Source organism: Strix aluco, chromosome 23 (genome assembly GCF_031877795.1).
Source record: "Strix aluco isolate bStrAlu1 chromosome 23, bStrAlu1.hap1, whole genome shotgun sequence".
Lineage (NCBI taxonomy): Eukaryota > Metazoa > Chordata > Aves > Strigiformes > Strigidae > Strix > Strix aluco.
Genome location: NC_133953.1, coordinates 2,319,929 through 2,337,004, shown reverse-complemented (window position 1 = coordinate 2,337,004; position 17,076 = coordinate 2,319,929). Strand labels below are relative to the sequence as shown.

The following is a 17,076-nucleotide window of genomic DNA, read 5'->3' as shown; positions in this document are numbered from 1 at the left end:
ACATTCTTGTACTGCTCCCCCAAAACAAGAAGTATGTGCTCCAAGAATGGAGAGCTATAAATCTCATTTAGCCAGAGGAGACCCCAAAAGTGAAGTTCACCCTGCTCTTCAAGGTGAAATGTTGTATTACTCAAACTGTCAAGTCCACAAGGAGTTCTTGGTTTCTACCAGGTGTTAGCTAGTCAGGCTGCTGGTGCCATAGCAAAATAACTCTTCACTAACAAGACTTACAAAGGTGTAAAGGGAACAGTTTACATTGGTTCAAATTACCCAGTCTAAGGACATGGGTTAAAAAAAGGCAACAGAAAATAAAAGAGGTATCTCAAAAATAATATTTATGTGCTCAGAGAATCACACTGCAGATATAAAAACATGAAACCCTGAATACGGCATGGTAAATGGTAGCACCAACGTACCTGCTGCACAGCTATACAGTCAGCCTTTGTATTTGTTCAGCAGCAAATTTCTCACTGAAAAGAGACTCAGACTGGACACGAGCACAAGACTGCTCTCTCTGCTGCTGGTAACTACACAGTAGCAAAGCCCTGGATGCCTGCTCTCAGCAGCAGCCATGAGAGTACCACGGCTGCTGATGCACCCATGGCTCAAGAGGTCATGATAGAGCTTTAAATTCAGACAGGGAACCTTTACCTCCTGTCACCCGCTTCGTCATGCTCAGCAACCTCAGACAACAGATGGCACATGGAAGAGGTTGGGATGACAGATGACACTGAATATATATAACATTCTATTTGCATTTGCTTCTAAATTTGTCCCCCAGAGACTGTGAGTATGTGTAGCCTTAATCAGCACACAGCTCCCAAGCAGCATGTTGGTAGCAAGATCAAGGCCACAATCACTCCAAGCTGGGTAGCCAAGGGTCTAGTGCAATGCTGCTGGAACACTGATGCAGCGAGGCTCTTTCAGTGGTGAGCTCTAGGCCAGAGCCAGGCAATAGGCAAATTCTGCCCAGCTTTTGCTGTGCTCAAGACATGGGAGGTATGCCACATTCCAGGGGGGGTTTGAATTCTTTTCCAGTTTTTGGTTTCTAGTGGAGCGACTGCTGCAGCACCCAGAGCAGCTCTCAGTTGGGAGAGATGTGCACAGTTACCAGTAGGCCCAGCAGAGCTGGAACCACAGCACCGTTTGGTGCTGAGCGTATTTCTGTCAATTACCTGCTGGACTTCAGGAGAAAGCAACTCATCAGTCCTGTTCTACTAATGCCAGTGGAGGCTCTTCTGGAATGGAAGCAAGGACTGCTAAGTGAAGATGTTCAAGTCCCCCCTCCCAGGCTCACAGACAGGGAATGGATGCAGTTAGACACACGTAGTGGTGGGAGATTCTTCCTAACTGCATCTTGTAACCTGAACTTCTTACCCCAGTGAGAGCAGAATTCATGAGAAGGAAGAAGAGAAGGGAATGGCAGAAAGAAGAGGCAGGAGGAAGCTGAACCTCTGCCACATGGGCAGGATCTAGTACCTTCTAGTTTACAGGCATACAGCTCAAGATCAAAGCTCTCTGAAAACTTATTAATGTTTGCACTTATTCTAGGTGTTAAATTTTGTACCAACCATGCACCTAAGAAGTAATTTAGCTAGTTGTAAAACAGAAGTAGGGAAAGCATTTCACGTAACATGGAGGAAAGCACCATTAAAGGGAATGAGACAGAGTCTCTTACCAAATCAGGGTAATGATATGTTAGAACAAGGTGACCGAATCATTAATTTTTCACTAAGAATATTTTTTTTGATGGAAAACCCAAGTGTTTGGAGCAAGCAGACAGCTCAGCCTAAAGAGCTGGAAAATATGTGCTCCTCAGTGGGGAGCTGTAATATATTTCCCCTTTTCTGTGCCAGATTCGGAGCACTCAGCCAATATAGAATTAAATGGACCTTGGCAAAGCAGCTTCCTGAGGAGCATAATTAGCTGGTGGCTTGGAGTGCTCTCTAATTCAATTAGCAGCACCATTTATCAGAGCCAGCTGAGATTTACATTTGCACTTGCTGACGTCAATGTGAGACTCGCAGGGAGTCCCAGAAGCCTCCAGTTCAGCAGGAGTGAATTGAACTGCTGGGGTCATTTATTTTCAAAGAACACGAGCTGGAGTTTGGGTGGGGAGATGTTTGATGGGGTTTTTTTCCCCAAATGCTCCTTGCTCTGCAGCCACTGAGCTGCAGACCTGAAATCTACACTGGCAGCTTCCCTCACAGCTCAGTTCAAAGTGACACTTCTTCTGTTCCTCCCTCCCTTTTATGAAAAAACCTGCAATTTCATAGTGTTTTTACACTTACTTCATAGGTAGCAGGGGACATTTCCAAATCATTGTGTGGAAGCAGGTGCCAGATTTGAGAGATGCGTCATTCTGCTGAGCTGGGGAAGGGGAGGGGGGGGAAGGTACATGCTCAGAAATGCAAGCAGCCTGGATCATTACAGGAGTTCTTGATGTATCTTCGCTGACTCTACCCACAGACCTGTGTGTCCGACCCTGGGAAGAACTCTCCCCACAGATCTACTAGCTCTGGGATCCTTTCAGTTTACCAACTTCTACATGCTGTTACAACTGTGTTACTGCTGCTCTCCTGCAGCTAAACTTCCCAGAACAATCAATTTCTCAACTCTAAGAGAGATAGCTCTGCCTAGATTTGTTGTCTCCAATTAAAATGAAACAAAACCACAGAAGTGTTTTTGCTGGGATTTCCATACCTTCTCCGCCATCAGGCCTGCCAACAACTTTCTGGACTAGAGAAGTATTTTTTGCATCCCTGAAACAGTCTCAGGGCATCACTGATGCCCTCAGAGAACCTTCCAGATGGATGGAGTGGCAACTCTCAGTGTCCTCCCTCTGAGGCTCTGCAGTGCCCACTCTAGCAGGCTCAGTACTCTACAGATTGGGATAAGGACAGAAGCAAGCAAAGCAAGGCTGACTAGCAGCAAGGGAGGCTGCTGCAGCAACAGACACAAAAACACACCAGTAGTACTTGCTTTGCAAGTGAGGTTTTCTAATCTCAACAAAAGGACAATAGTTGATGCCTGGATCTGCATGGTGAGACCGACCCTTGCATCTCCTTCAATTGCTAGGCAGATCTGCAATTGCCTCTAGCTAACTCATCTGTCAGCTGCCAATCTACTGCAAAACTTGTGTCATTTCCCCTTCTGAGAATTGCTTGAGCCCCATTATTTTATGCAAGTTAAGCTCAATTACACTCGGAAAAAAAACAGAGCAAACAACACTGTCTTATTTTAGGAACGCTATGACACATTCAGAGCAAGGAGCTCAACCGACCAACTATGAACATTTGCTGTGGGAAACCTTTATATGGACATTGCAGCAAAATTCCAATACTCTGATGCAAAACAATGCAAAGGTATTTACCTGCCACCACTGTTATGAAGTTGAAGCTCCTCACTCTCTCATTCATTGCCAACAATCTCCTGGAGATAAGTGGGGAGCTAACAAACTTTTGGTCCAAATGGGAAACTGCAGCACAGGGAGGGTTTAAGAGACCTGGACGGAGTCATGGGAGTATCAAGTTCCAGCTGAGTCCCTCAACCACAAATCTACCCTACCTCTTCTCCAAAGGCCAAATTACAGAAAGAAATTAAAAATATATGACAAAAAATTATGAAGTGGGCAATCCAGAAAGCCCTTCTGGAATTTCTCTTGCTTATGCTGTTGTGGATGGGCTGGCAAAAAGGGCCTTGTCCTTGTCTGTAGTATCCAATTTTAAATGTGATACCTTTAAATAACACACTGGCTAAAACCAGGGCAGATCAGACCTTGCATGGTGTGTTCTTACTGCTCTTCACTGTACCATGAGTTGTCTTGGAAAGCTGTGCCCACTGCTACACATTTGCCCTGCTAGGCAGGCCGCGGTTCCTGGCTTGCTGTTCTTCTTTCAGGGGGAACAGAGAATCTGTCAGACAAGCAGGGTGACATGATGGGGAGACAATGCTGGTTCTCTCATCCCTCAGTATCAGTGATACCCCCCACGTAAGCACATGCCCTTCTAGTCCTTCACCAGTACTGTGCACTGGAGCTGCCCCACTTGCCGACTGTTGAAGGGACAGAGACCAGAGCTCCAAACTGCGGGAGCTCTGGAGGTACTAACAGCAGGGATGGAAATCAGACCTGCTGCTATGGCAACCTGGCCTCCTCCACCGGTGAAGACACCACATCTCTCCCTCTGCTCCAGCTGTGAGGCGTTGATAAGGAACAGCATGGAGAATTTCCATGCAGCACAAGAACAAGAGCGGAGGAGGCTGACAGGCAACACCAGCAGGGCTAAGGATCCAACTGCCTGATCTCCTCTTGGGACATATTCTGCAAACCCTCTTCAATTCCAGTCTCCCACTAATGCAACAGTATCTTTTGCTAAGGAGGACATAGCAGCAGGAAGATCCCCTTCCCTCCCCACCACCTTTAGATGATCTGTTCTAAGGTCTTTGTGATTGCTTAGCCAGGGAGTATGCTCCCCTTTCCCCACCCCCAATATTCTGCCTTTACATCTCATCATTATCAGGGTCAGTATGCTCTGAAATTTCGGGATCTCTCTGTGCCTCTGAGCTTCTCACAACAAGCTGCTGCTCCACGGTGAGATGCTACCTTTGCTAAAACAAACCAAGCCATTACTTCTAGTGGTACCAGCCACATGCACTCTCCCTTCACAAGCCAGACAGGAAGGACCACGCACAGAAATCAACATCCCTGTACTGGGTGGGTCACCAGACTTTGGCTGCAGGCTTGCCGAGATACTTAGCCAACAAAAAACATACAGCTTGGGAATCTTGCTGGAGTTCAGATGACCTAAATGCAACACACAGTATCATATATCAAATTGAAATGATTGTACAGGTTTTCACTGCCAAGCTTGGGAATAAATTACCAGCCTCAGGGTGGCAGGAAGTACTTTGACAGCATTTCCCCTAGAAGCACAGAGCTGCAACACCACATCTACCTATGTATTCAGCCAAATTCCTGAGAAGCCAGCCAGGTATTTAGGTGTGGCAAGATGCAGGGGTTTAGCTGTAAATAGAGAAATTCCTTAATCTTATCAATTTCCCCTAATAAGAAGGAGGGGAAAAAAGAAGAAAGAAAAACGTCAGTGACTCATACAGAAACAGCATTAAAGCAGTGAAGAGAGTGACAAGGACTCAGCTCAGTACTGAGCTATGCGTTTGGCTCTAGCTTAACTCTTTGCACTGATTCCAGTCAGCATTGCAGGCTGCAGTAGGGTCGGGATTGAGATGGTATCAGATGTACACGCACCTTACAGAAAAAATCCCCAGCCAAGTTAGGAACGAACAAAAAAGCCTGGGTGAAAGTGGAGGATTCGAAACACTTGTGTCCATCCTGTGGTAAGGCCTACAGCTGCAGACTCACATAGAATATAGGATAGCACTGAACTCTGTGTGTTTTTTACAGAGATTTTTCCAGTCAGCCTCTCTGTCCTGTTATGACACCTACATGACCAGAGCTTTAAATGACTAAATAACCATCCCCTTATAGCTGAGGATTTCTGTATTTGCAGGAATGTATTATCAACATTCCCAGTTTGACAACCCTGATTCCACTCCCTGTTAGCCTGGAGGAGAGAAATTTCAATCTCTGCTTCTCCTGTTCAGACACACAAGCCAGTTGTTCAGTGAGCAGCAGAACTAATAGAGAACAGATCTAACAGAGGTCTTTTCCATGGATTTTCTGCTGCCTAATAAAGGTGTGATCTTACTGACTTTTCACTAGATGAGACTGCCTCCTCTCTCTCTGTCTGTCAGTTTTCATAAAATCTTTAAGAGCTCCTGCTCTTTGAGACTGACTTACACCTGTCTTAAATTTGGCTGAAACGAGACAGCAGATTCAAAAGTCTGTTGGGAGGAGATGGCACACACCTCATTTCTTTAGAAAGCAAAACAAAAAACATTACTTCAGCAAGAAGTGCACAGGGAGCAGTCTTTTTAAAAATAATCCTTCCCAGCACCCTTCTCAGCTAGCTTCACCCTCTAAAGCAACCTAAGTCATAAATATTGCAAGTACAAATCTGACAAAGGTTCCACTATAGCCAGCAAGCTGCCTTTACTGGAAACTGGATTTCATGTTGGCATTTGGCAATATATCTTTCCTCCCTGTATAAAGCTATTTTTGCAAGTGGATAATTGAACTGAATTAGGTCACAGACCTGCTAGCCTTTCTCCCTCCCTCTCAAAGGTATAAAGCATACCTGGAAGTATCTAGGAATGGCTTGTAGGCAATGGTTACCCACTCTTCTTTGTTGGAGGAATACCTTGGCTCCCTTGGGGTTTCAGCTGCTGTATCCAAGTCCACCAGATAGTGGCATCTGGAAATGTCAATCTGCAGAAAGACAGACATTCTTATGGTTTATTTCCTGTAGGCTTCTGGTTGTATGTGTTCATTTATACAGGCTGTTACTTATCAATGAGAAGGGGGTTAAATTTCTAGCAACAGGTGAAATGCTTCATGCAGGATACATGGTAAAATATTTTGAATGTTTTCAAGTAAAACCTTTATGGGGGAATACAAGCTACCACTACTGCTCTGGTCATGGAAGAAGAGTCCTAGGGTCCCCCTCTGAGGAAGTGCCACTGCCAGCTCTCTCACTGAACTGTCAAGTCACATGCAAGCCTCATGGTACTGGTCTTGTCATCTCACAGCAGGGTTTAAGCAGAATCATGGAAAACAGTGAGTAGTTCCGGTAGAGTAAGCTTGTTGTCTGGCACAAATTATGGTGGGGTTTGTGCGTGAATAACCTGTCCTGTAGCACTGATGACCATCACTGCCTTACTTGCACCAGAGGGACATCGCATTGCACCTCTCATACCATATATCAGCACAGTCACACCTTCATCAGCTGCCTACGACGCAAGTAACTGCTCTGCCCTGACCAAAATATTTGGCAACACCCTGCCAAATTATGAAAATGCATTCAAGGAAGCATCACAGAAATTAATTATGTGTGTGACCTCCCAGTTAAATGAGCTGCGGGCAACATCCTCAGGAGACTCGCATTATGCAACCTTCTCCTTCCTGCTGGGGAGAGTGCTCTTAGATATGAACAGGGTGTACTATTCATTTATATGAATATCCTGTGTCCTTTCTGGCTAACAGCCCCCACCTCCTGCCCTCTTCTCCCCACTCCTCACAGGTACCCCTACTGATGTACACTTGAGCTGCTGAGGAATAAAAACTCTGCCAAGACAAACGTGAACTGTCAGCTACAAAGAAGACTTGAGCTCCTACCAGGACAATTTTCCTTTTAATAATAACCATCAGGTGTGGGATAAGTTTCACACAAGGTAGCCCAACAAGAGGCTACAGTGTGTAGAAACCTCTGCATTGAGTGTAACAGAGCTAGAAGAGAGGACAGGTTACAAATGAGGGCTGATGTCCTCCTGTTGAAGATCTAATTGTCTTTAAGTGATCTAAGTCACATTTTCAAAAGTTAAATAATCCCAAACCTAAGGCCATGTTTAAATTGTACCAGGGTAGTCATATCGTTACAATACACCAGAAAAATTAGTCCCTTGCAGATGGAGTGTAGAGCAGCAAGGCTGAGCTTTTGCTGGCATAATGACTTTCAGCCACTGGAGCAAAGCAAGTTCTACCAGTTAGTGCCTCTGTACTTAGGTATTTTGCTGACACTAGGTTTTGTCAGCCAAGGATCACATTTTCTCACATCTGGCACTGGCTGAGTTTTCTGGCAAAGCTTGCAGTAGTGACCTGAGAGGTACTAGGAATCACAGGACTGATGCTTGCAACTACCTTATGCTCTTGTGCCACTTCCAGACTGATCTGAAAGTTCTATCTCCAGTATTTCTTCTGTGAACAGAGAATGCACAAAACTCTTGGATGCTTTTTCTGGCTCTGTTGGTCCACGAGCCATCCTTGTGGCACTCCAGTATTCCCAACTGCCAAAGGGGACAAACGGTCCCGACTTCTGCCTCTGATACGTCACTAAGCATTGTACGTTAAAATGTAGTACAATATTTTGAGATTTCTGAGAAAAGACACCAGTGAAGTACAGCACAAATAAAAGATCCAGCCAGCTCCTCCCAAACGTTATGCTGCTGCCAAGCCCGTGTTTGAACTCCCAACTGCATGAACAGGAGGATAGATGCACGCTTCTAACACGCTTCCTTCCCCCTCCCACGTATAAACAAGGATACATTCCACTGAGCAACCCACTGCACTTTCAGCAAAGAAATTAATGAGGAGGCTAAGTGACCTGTAAGGAAATTTTTGTACTAGGCTAAGAACTTCCACCATGCGTCTCAGTGTAAACTAGTTACAAGTTTTCTCTGAAGACAGCAACAAAAACAAATCATTGTGCTGTATTATTGTCTGGAAACAGGCTCCATGGCCCCAGCATCACACAGCATCATAATCAGATTTTGTCAACAGTGCACACACAAAAAAATTGTCTCTCAGCTGGTGACACAAACTCTTGGTCCTTGTTCATCCCTCAGGGGCTCTGAACAGAATGTAGATTGCAATCTTGCTTTTTTTATGCACAAGCTTTTCAATGAACAGGCTACAGGGGAGTTCTTGCAAGGTCAGATCATTACTGACCTTTGTAAAACAACAGACCCCTCCAGATTTATTTCCTTTTTTTGCAAACAGGGCAACAGGGGCTGGAAGGGAAGGACTTAAGGACCCCATCAGGAGGAGGACTCATATTAATAAGTTATGTGCGAGGTGGAAGGAGCATGATCAAGTCTGGGGAGCAGCAAGTCCTGGTCCATTTGGTTTCACTGACTTTTACACAGAGTGCCCGTGACCTTTATGAGAGATCTATATGCACTGCTTAGGAGGCCAGCTCTCCCAAGTGGCAGTTCTCCCGTTAACAATGTCAGAACACAACACATACACAGTTGTGTCTTGTTGATTGCACAATAGTGTGTACCTCTCAATGAGTCAAAAAAAAAAAATGGTAATGTGTCATGACCAAGCGCTTCAGCGAGGAAACAAATTTCCTTAGAGTCACTGCGTATGTTTGCCACATTGAAAAGATGAAGAAAAAGGCAGGGCAGCTATAGCTGGATTAGTCAAATGAAAAGCTAAGGCCCCTTAAATCAGGTCTGCAAAGGCCTCTACCCATCAGTTATCTTAAATGCAGGCAGATGAGATTCTCCAGGATGACTATGCCTTATTCTGTCTTACTCCCTCAAACTCTTCCTTGAGGGATCCCACATTTCAGTTTGCTCTCCCACAAAATTTTATTGCAAACTTCCTTGGACATGCTTGAATTCACTTTTCTGAAGCATCTTGGGGGTTTATTGTAACAATTTAGGCTGAAAACAATTTAATTAGGTGGATACCAGATGGCTCTGTGGCATCACAACTGAGTGGCAAATGAAATTACACCATGGCAAACTCAGCTGAGGAGAATGTTGAATCCACTTCTTGCACTGTATGAGAATAACATTCCAGGCCCTGAGAGAGGTTCTGGCTCATTAGCAAAAAGATTCCCAAACCACTAACCAGGTTTTTCTGTAAGTGATTTGGAATCATTCAGAGAAAGACAAGTTACTGCCTCAAGCACTGATCTCACTTACCACATTCTAAATGCTCCCCAAAAAGGACTGGCACTTCCAACACATGTGAGTTACCTGCCAGGTGAAAGATTTCCCTTCTACCGTTCCAAGTAGAACACAGTGTATTCTTATAAGTTACACTGATGCTAAGGATAATATTCATCCTGGTCAGAGGGCCAACACAGCACCTATGAATTTATTTGGTGATTTACACAAGACTTTGATGGTGTACAGACCTTGAAACATTTCTTAGTAGAAAGAAGTCAGTGAACAGAGCTGCAAGGAATTTCTAAATTACATCTTATCCTCTTCTGTTCTCCTTTCCTTTTCCTCCTCCCACTCTTTTTTTATTTGATGGAACCACTATCCTAAAGGGTGGAGAACTACATTTGATCACATCCTGAATAACAGAAGTGGGCACAGTACAGTACAGAGATGGAGCTAAGGGCACAGCCTGCTGCTGCACTGCTGCAGCCACATGTGTCCGGATGGATGTTAGCCTGGCCACACAGAGCACAACAGGAGCTTGTCTTGTTTACCACAGATAAAGTTCAACCATTTTGAGCAAAACCAGATATGTTTTACTGATCACTCAAATGCGTATTTCAAAAATGAGACCAAGCTTCAGGTGGTTCCTGTGGTTCAAAACAGAGTTAAAGGGAATTGGAAAAGAAGTGAAAATAAAATGGTTAAAAAAAGCTTCCTCTGAAGTCAGGAGTTTTTTACAGTTTCAGTTTTTAGGCCTAATCTACCATTCCTGCTTGGATACATCTCTGTAAGAAATAATACTCCTTATATCTTTCTTAGCAGCTTCAGAGACAAATGCATCTCACCAGTAGAACAAGTACAAGTTAAGTGCTGTTCAACACGATTAAGGAAGGAAGAATTGCAAAACAGGAAGATCAAATCATTCTTTTCCCCAGCGTCTCATAGCAACAGAAACACTGAGATTTACTCTTCTGTTTTCAAGCAGAGCAGTAATAGATACTTACACTTGAAACAGAGATCAGTCCCATTTCTGCAGCCATTCATTGTTTTTAAGCTGTCCACGGCTCAGATAATCCTTCTGAACCAATAAATGACCAACAGACTCATGCTATTTAGATTTATTTGCTCTGATGGTCTTTTCCAGTGCTTGCTAACTTTTTTTTTTCCAAATCTGGGTATGCTTGCACTCATAAGCTCACTAAACTTGAGAAAAGATATTGTCCTCTTGGTGTTATTAGCAGGTTAGAAGTAGAAGTTTTAAAACCTCATTTAAAATTGACATTTAGTAACTAAGTTCTAATGTCCTAGGCCCTTTTGCTTGCATGAGAAATAACAAAATTGTAGGGTGACATTAAGAAACAACCATGAAACAAAAGTGTGTTTTGCTCCATTAGTCACAGGCTGTGCAACAGCCAGCTGTCTGTGCTAAAAATATGCCACAGTTAAAGATTTCGTAAATTAAATGCACTGCAGCAGACAGCTTCTCTCAGGTGGGAACACGCCTCCTTCCCATTTCCAGTAACTACATAATGAGGCTCAAAATAAGAGAGCTTTAACCCAGAAGATAGATCCCTGCTTTTACCCACACAGTTTGCTCCTGTGTTACAGTACTGCCTTCCATCTGCTTCTGTGAGCGGATCGCGAGTGCTTGTACAATATCTAAAAGGTCAAAGTCATGAGCCACATAAACAAGCACATGTATACTGTCTTCAGGCAGGACAGACCCACTCATGTAAACCAGAGACCTGGTCCATTACATGTGAGTGCTTCATATGTACTGATGGACACAGGAAAATATGGACATATCAAAGCTACCCTCTAAGATGCTGAGAGAGAATGAAGAAGGGACTATGCATCTCCTGGCAGTTCCTCTCATTCAACCCTTAGGACAAAGGATGACTAAATATCTAGTGCACTGCAAAGAGTATTTAGTGCACTGCTAAGATTTAACCTGCTAAATAATTTTAAAGAAGTTACCCAACAATAATTTTTAAATATTCATACGCGTGCACTGTTTTTGTTTAGGTAACACAATACAACCAGGAAAAGTAACAAATTAATAACACCAGTATACATCATCTTAACAGATTCCCACTGAAATCACTGATGCAATTTTTTCAGTGAAGTTCCAAATTAAGTTCCTCCTTCTCAGTTGCAAATATAATGAATACATTTATATTTTAAAAGAAAGGAAAGTACGAAGGAAAATTTCCATCCCTGCTCAGTGATAAACATTTTCTGTGGGGAATTTCAAACTACTCATTCAGTTCGCTTTCCTGTGATCACAGTAACACATTATACTAAACCCAAAATTGCAGTAACTAGGAATTGTTAATACTACCTCTTTTTTATTATTATTATTATGTCTTTAAATGAAAAATAGGCAGATAAAATGCAAACAGAAGCAACTCACATAAATGGGGAAATTTCCAAGTGCTGCAGAAAAGTCATTTTTGTTCTGTAACTTGTATGGTCCCCGGGAAACAAAACGGGGACGTGCAATCATAGGCATTATATTAATACAAATTATACAGTAAGGTAAGGAAAAGAAAACAGGAATATAATCCTTACATATCGAGATGGCTCTTCCTTGTTTTGGTCGTTCATGTCAGTGGGAATGATCCGTGTGGCCATTGGTCCCTTGGCAAACGGTTTTGGTAACTGGCCCCTGAATTCTGACAGGATGAACTGGAGCTGCCAACTGCAGAGAAGTGTCAGAAAGCCCAGCAGGAAAATGCAGGAGCTAGTAACATTTTGTGTGAAAAAAGCCAAAAGCACAACGAAGGACATTTCATTTCTGAGGGTAGACAGCCCTGCTAGAGGAGCAGTCCCACTACAAATTTTCAGTAGCTTCTGGCCAACATAATCTGCTGACAACAAACTTCAGGATCCCTTGTTTTGCATATGCTGGTGTCAACAGAGGTACAAGGTCTTGAAGGTTACTTCCATAAATACTTCTTACGAGAAGTGTCCCTCCTTATGAATCTCACCAAGTTATAGCTTTTACATAAAGCAACTTACTTATCTGGCAGGAGAAAGCTGCTTGGAAATCTGTGCCACTCCTTTCCCACGCAGACATTAACCTGTCTCCCCTCCGGCACAGTGTGAATACTTGGGTCAGTAGCAATCCTGTGAAATTCTGGGTACAGGTCCAGGGGCCCATGGTAGCCTATGGAAGGCAGAAAGTTGTAAATAAGGCTAAAGAAATGGGTGATATCTACATGACTACTTCTGAAAGACTACAAAAAATTGTTCATACAGAACTTTTTAACTGATAACTTCTTGAATAAATGAATTGGTTCGTGCTAAAAAGTGGCTGGATTCCAAAGCTCCCCCTCCCTTTAAAAGTGCTGGTACCCTACCACCTTTATTCACATTCTCCTGTCCTCACTGTCAAAGGCTACCATCAAGCAAAAAAAAAAAAAATTGACGATGTGGGAAGGTTCCCTGCATGGCTCTGATCCAAGAAAGTACTTAAGGACCATATCTAATCCATCTCCATTAAGGACACATGCACCTCATTACAAGTTTTACATGGGAAAATCCTTTTTCAAGTAGGATCATGTGTTTGAAAGTTAAAGTATCTGCTTTAATACTAGTCTGGGTACAGGTTTTATATCAGTATAGTTGTACTGGCTGAAGATGAAGGGCAGCAGATTTTTAACATATAATTCCAGTGATACATATACACACACACACACACACACAATCAATCATTAATGGTGACCATTCAAACTTATTCCTTTCCCTACAGCAATGACATCCAAACTTTTGAGGTTCCTTACTTCTACTGTGCTGCTATAGTCAAAGCAGCACAACTTTGGCAGGCTTTAAGACTTGCCAACACCAATAGCCAGGAAAGCACAAAACAAGTCTAAAATACCAACCTCTGAATAAGGCAACAGAGCGTGATAATGACAAAAGGCCGAAGAGAAAGACAGTCCCCAGAGCCAGCCAGTTAGAGGAGACTGTGTAGTGTTCCAGACGGTAGCGCTGGAATACGAAGTGGTAACATTTCTGAGGAAAGATTGAAAAAAAAGACAATATAAAATTACTCAAACTCCGATACAATTAGCAAAATTCTACTTTTCATAAGGACCTTACAGAAGCACCTGCATCTCTCACCAGATCTTTGGTGGTCATTTTTTCATTCAGACCCATAAAAAGTCACATGGCTCAGTCACATTTCTTAACTAATAACCTAGGGTATTTAAAAATGTTTTCAGCTCTTTTCCCTAGGAAGGGGAAGTCAAGCTGTAAAGTGCTCTCTACCAGGGCCCCAGCTTGGTTGTTCCCTGATGAACCAGCAGCAAGTGTCCCTTTCAGACACTTCTGTAGAACTTCTCTACACGGACAGACCTCATTGTCACTGCTGGACTGACTGCCTCTCTAACAGAAGTTCCATGACCCAGATTTACTGAGTGACCTCTGGTTGTTTACACTGTCTGCAAAAGCTACAGCTTTGAAGTGGATAAAAGAACACACAGCACATTCTGCATCCACCTTTAAACACAAGTCACTCTGAAATTGTTAAAAGAAAAGCCCTTTAGGTTATTCTAATTTAAAAGCCTTTCTGGGAATACCCAGGAAGAACTACATCCAATACTTGGCTTGGTCCCTCCCTCCTGCTCTGCCTTTCTGCAGGAGTGATTATTCACTTCCTATCCTAATACAATTTCTGTTCCTCTTGCCTTGTTTGAATTTTTCTCATAACAGTCAGATCCACATGGTTTGGAGGAGTAGGCTCTGACAAGCTTGTACTACTAGTGAGCAATCAGTTCTAAATTCTCAGCTGGATACCGAATACTGGACAAAATGTCATCAAAAAGTGTTCAAATGTGCAGGACAGAAATACACACTAGATTTTCCTAAAGCCATATTTGGCAAAGGTCCTAAACCATTGCCCTCTGATGAATGTTCCAACAGCACATAGCAATTCTCAGTCAGAGCCATAAAACTGCTGACATTACAGAGCTTGATCCTGTACGAATGCAAGGACTGAAACTCATCTGGGGTGCTCCAGCTTAGCACCATAAAGCATCAGCAATGATGGGAGATCAACAGTCAGAATAGCAACTGACCAGGAGAAGAGCAAGAGTGATTTGAGGGGTGCAGGCAATGCTGGTGGGGAGCCCAGGAGCCAGCAGTAGTGCACAGCAGGACAAAAGAGTAATAGCAGAATGAGGTCGAACAGCTGAAACAGGCTCTACGAGGGACTAGTGACTGCATTCCTGTGCCTCTTTAACAGAGGAAAGATGAATAATTTTGAGCTTTGGGAAGGTTTATATCAATCTATATTAGTGCTTTACTCTATGAAGTGTTTCAAGTGATATTTACTAAACATCCAATTTTTGGCTCTTCCAAGTGTCCACCACAATTTCCTAATGCCTAAAATAGATCACTTTTCCTTTTTCAAATCAGTGAAGAATTCCTACTAAGATACAACAAAATGCATTTCCTACACACACACATTCCCACCCCTTAAAGCTTCCTTAACGGTAGACAAAGGAGGCACAACGCTATAAGCGAGTTACTAATCCTCATGATGTCCCTTGGATGTTGTGTTGTATTGGCACAACATCACAACTGCTCCTCACCAGAAATTTCCACTTGGGATGGGAGAACAACTCAAAGTTATCATGAAATAATTAGTGGCAAGGAAATATTCTCAACCATTTACCACTTTACACAATCCCAGACAAGCTCCTAATGTGATCACCTTATAAAGCCATGAAACTTAATCTTTTTTTGCTGGGCTGTTAAGCAGCCTGCACTGCTGCAAGTCCAAGATTACCAGATGAGCTCATTCTGTATGACACTCAGGGGGGAAATCCCAAATATTTTTGCTTTTACATCACATCTTACAGAGGGCTAATAGTTTTCCACATAGTCTCAATCAACCTGTACAGAAAGATTATGGTTTAACTCGTGAAATCAGCAACACACATAATTCAATATTAGAACAGCCGTGCATTTTGTTTCCAGAGCCTCACCAACTATCCACGAAACATGGTTCAAAAATGAAAACTGTACCAGTTAACAGATTAAAGACGATGATCAAAAGTTATGCATAGGACAGTCCTGAACTGTGTAATCACTGTGGATTGTGTCACAGACACAGATATTCTGCAAAAGTTCCCAAATTTTGGGAAGCAATGTCAAAGTCGTCAGCTAGCAGTTATGCTTCCTAAAGGTATGAGCTCATTAAAAACACGTTCCACTAAAACTTACCTGAAGAGCAGACAGAGCCACAGCACTGCAGAGACAGATGAGGGGATAGATGGGAAAGAGAAACCTCTCTTCTTTGTGGGGCTGACTGAAGAAAATCATGATCCAAATGTACATAGGAGCTAGTGTCAGCCAGTAGGGACGGCCCAGATTCTGAACTGAAAGAAACAAACACTCAGCAAAGCAGTAATGTAAGAATGAGGGGTTATCCTGTTTCCCCTCTTGCACAATCATATCTCACATTCAGAAGCCCATTATCCAGATGCAAACCATTGCCTTCAGACCCAAACAAACCATGTTCTGAGCAGCCGTGTTGCTAAAATCCAGGTGACACTTCCAGTCAGTATAGAATTTTGATCAGAGAATTTTTGTAGATTCCTACAATACTAAAAATTTCAATGGACTTTAGAAGACCAAAACCAGAAAATAAGGGACTGCATTATTGAATCCAAGCAAGAGAAAAAATCCATCAAGAATTGACATGTCTAAACAGGTAGTCAGAAGTACTAGTTTTCCTGCTGTGTATTATGCTATGCATACAAAGATCAGAAAGGATCTCCTCTGGACCTACCCTTCCACTTACAAACGGTTGTTTAGTGACTGAAGTTTCCACAACCTTCATTGCTTCATTACAAAAATAACAGCATGAGAGGTCTCTGAGGCACCTTCTGCTTAACGGAGGAAATAACTGACTCAAAAATAACAACAATTACCCTGAATTTTAGTCACACTGAGGAGGGTTCTACAGCGCCTGACAATTTTCAGTCCCTCTTCTGCCCCCTTGCTACTCCCAACAGCAGAGTTAAGCAATTAAGCTAACGGCATTTCACAGACAGTAAGAACAAAGCACTTGGCAGAATTGCTCCTGCTGTTAAGTACAAGAACACCGAGTGAACAGCAGGAAATCTTGCATTTACAGGATCTCCTGCTGAGCTTTTACTGGTTTCTGACAGTATGTCAGTCATATCCAAGGAACAGATATAAGCAAATACCCGTTCACATACATTTTCAGCAAGGATTATGATGTTATTGTTTCTTGTATTCAGTAAAAAAAACAGAGAGCGAAGCACTGACTGGACTGATGAATCTGGAGGCTGCTGTAGACGCTTTATGAATCTTCCCTAGGAAAATGGCAGAGAAGAATTCACACTTCCTCAACACCTTTTTCCTCTCTAGTCACTTGCCAAATGTCATGTATTTAAACTGATGTCATTTTATTTAAGAGAAAGTTCAGCATGAAGTAGGGAATATTCTGGTTCCTCCTTTTTCTAGTCTCAGTATATCCACACCTATGGGGACGCTTCTCAAAGCATG

The 17,076-nt window shown here is 42.9% G+C and overlaps 1 protein-coding gene across 8 annotated transcripts in view; it reads right to left on the bottom strand.

Annotated features, from left to right (window-relative positions):
* ALG9 (ALG9 alpha-1,2-mannosyltransferase) overlaps positions 1–17,076 on the bottom strand; it is a 126,294-nt gene that overhangs the window by 98,253 nt on the left and 10,965 nt on the right. For 5 of the 8 annotated variants that reach the window (XR_012626203.1, XR_012626202.1, XM_074848708.1 and 2 more), the window contains exons 10-14: positions 15,766–15,920; positions 13,422–13,551; positions 12,556–12,703; positions 12,106–12,235; positions 6,216–6,346 (exon numbers count right to left, since the gene is read on the bottom strand). Coding sequence is in view for 4 of the 8 variants with exons in the window: in XM_074848708.1 (XP_074704809.1) it covers positions 6,216–6,346; positions 12,106–12,235; positions 12,556–12,703; positions 13,422–13,551; positions 15,766–15,920 (694 nt within the window). In the remaining 4 variants the exon portion in view is untranslated. Of the gene's footprint in view, positions 1–1,175; positions 1,239–2,291; positions 2,371–6,215; positions 6,347–12,105; positions 12,236–12,555; positions 12,704–13,421; positions 13,552–15,765; positions 15,921–17,076 lie in introns of those variants that run through there. The other 3 variants (XR_012626205.1, XR_012626204.1, XM_074848709.1) reach the window with 3 other exon arrangements.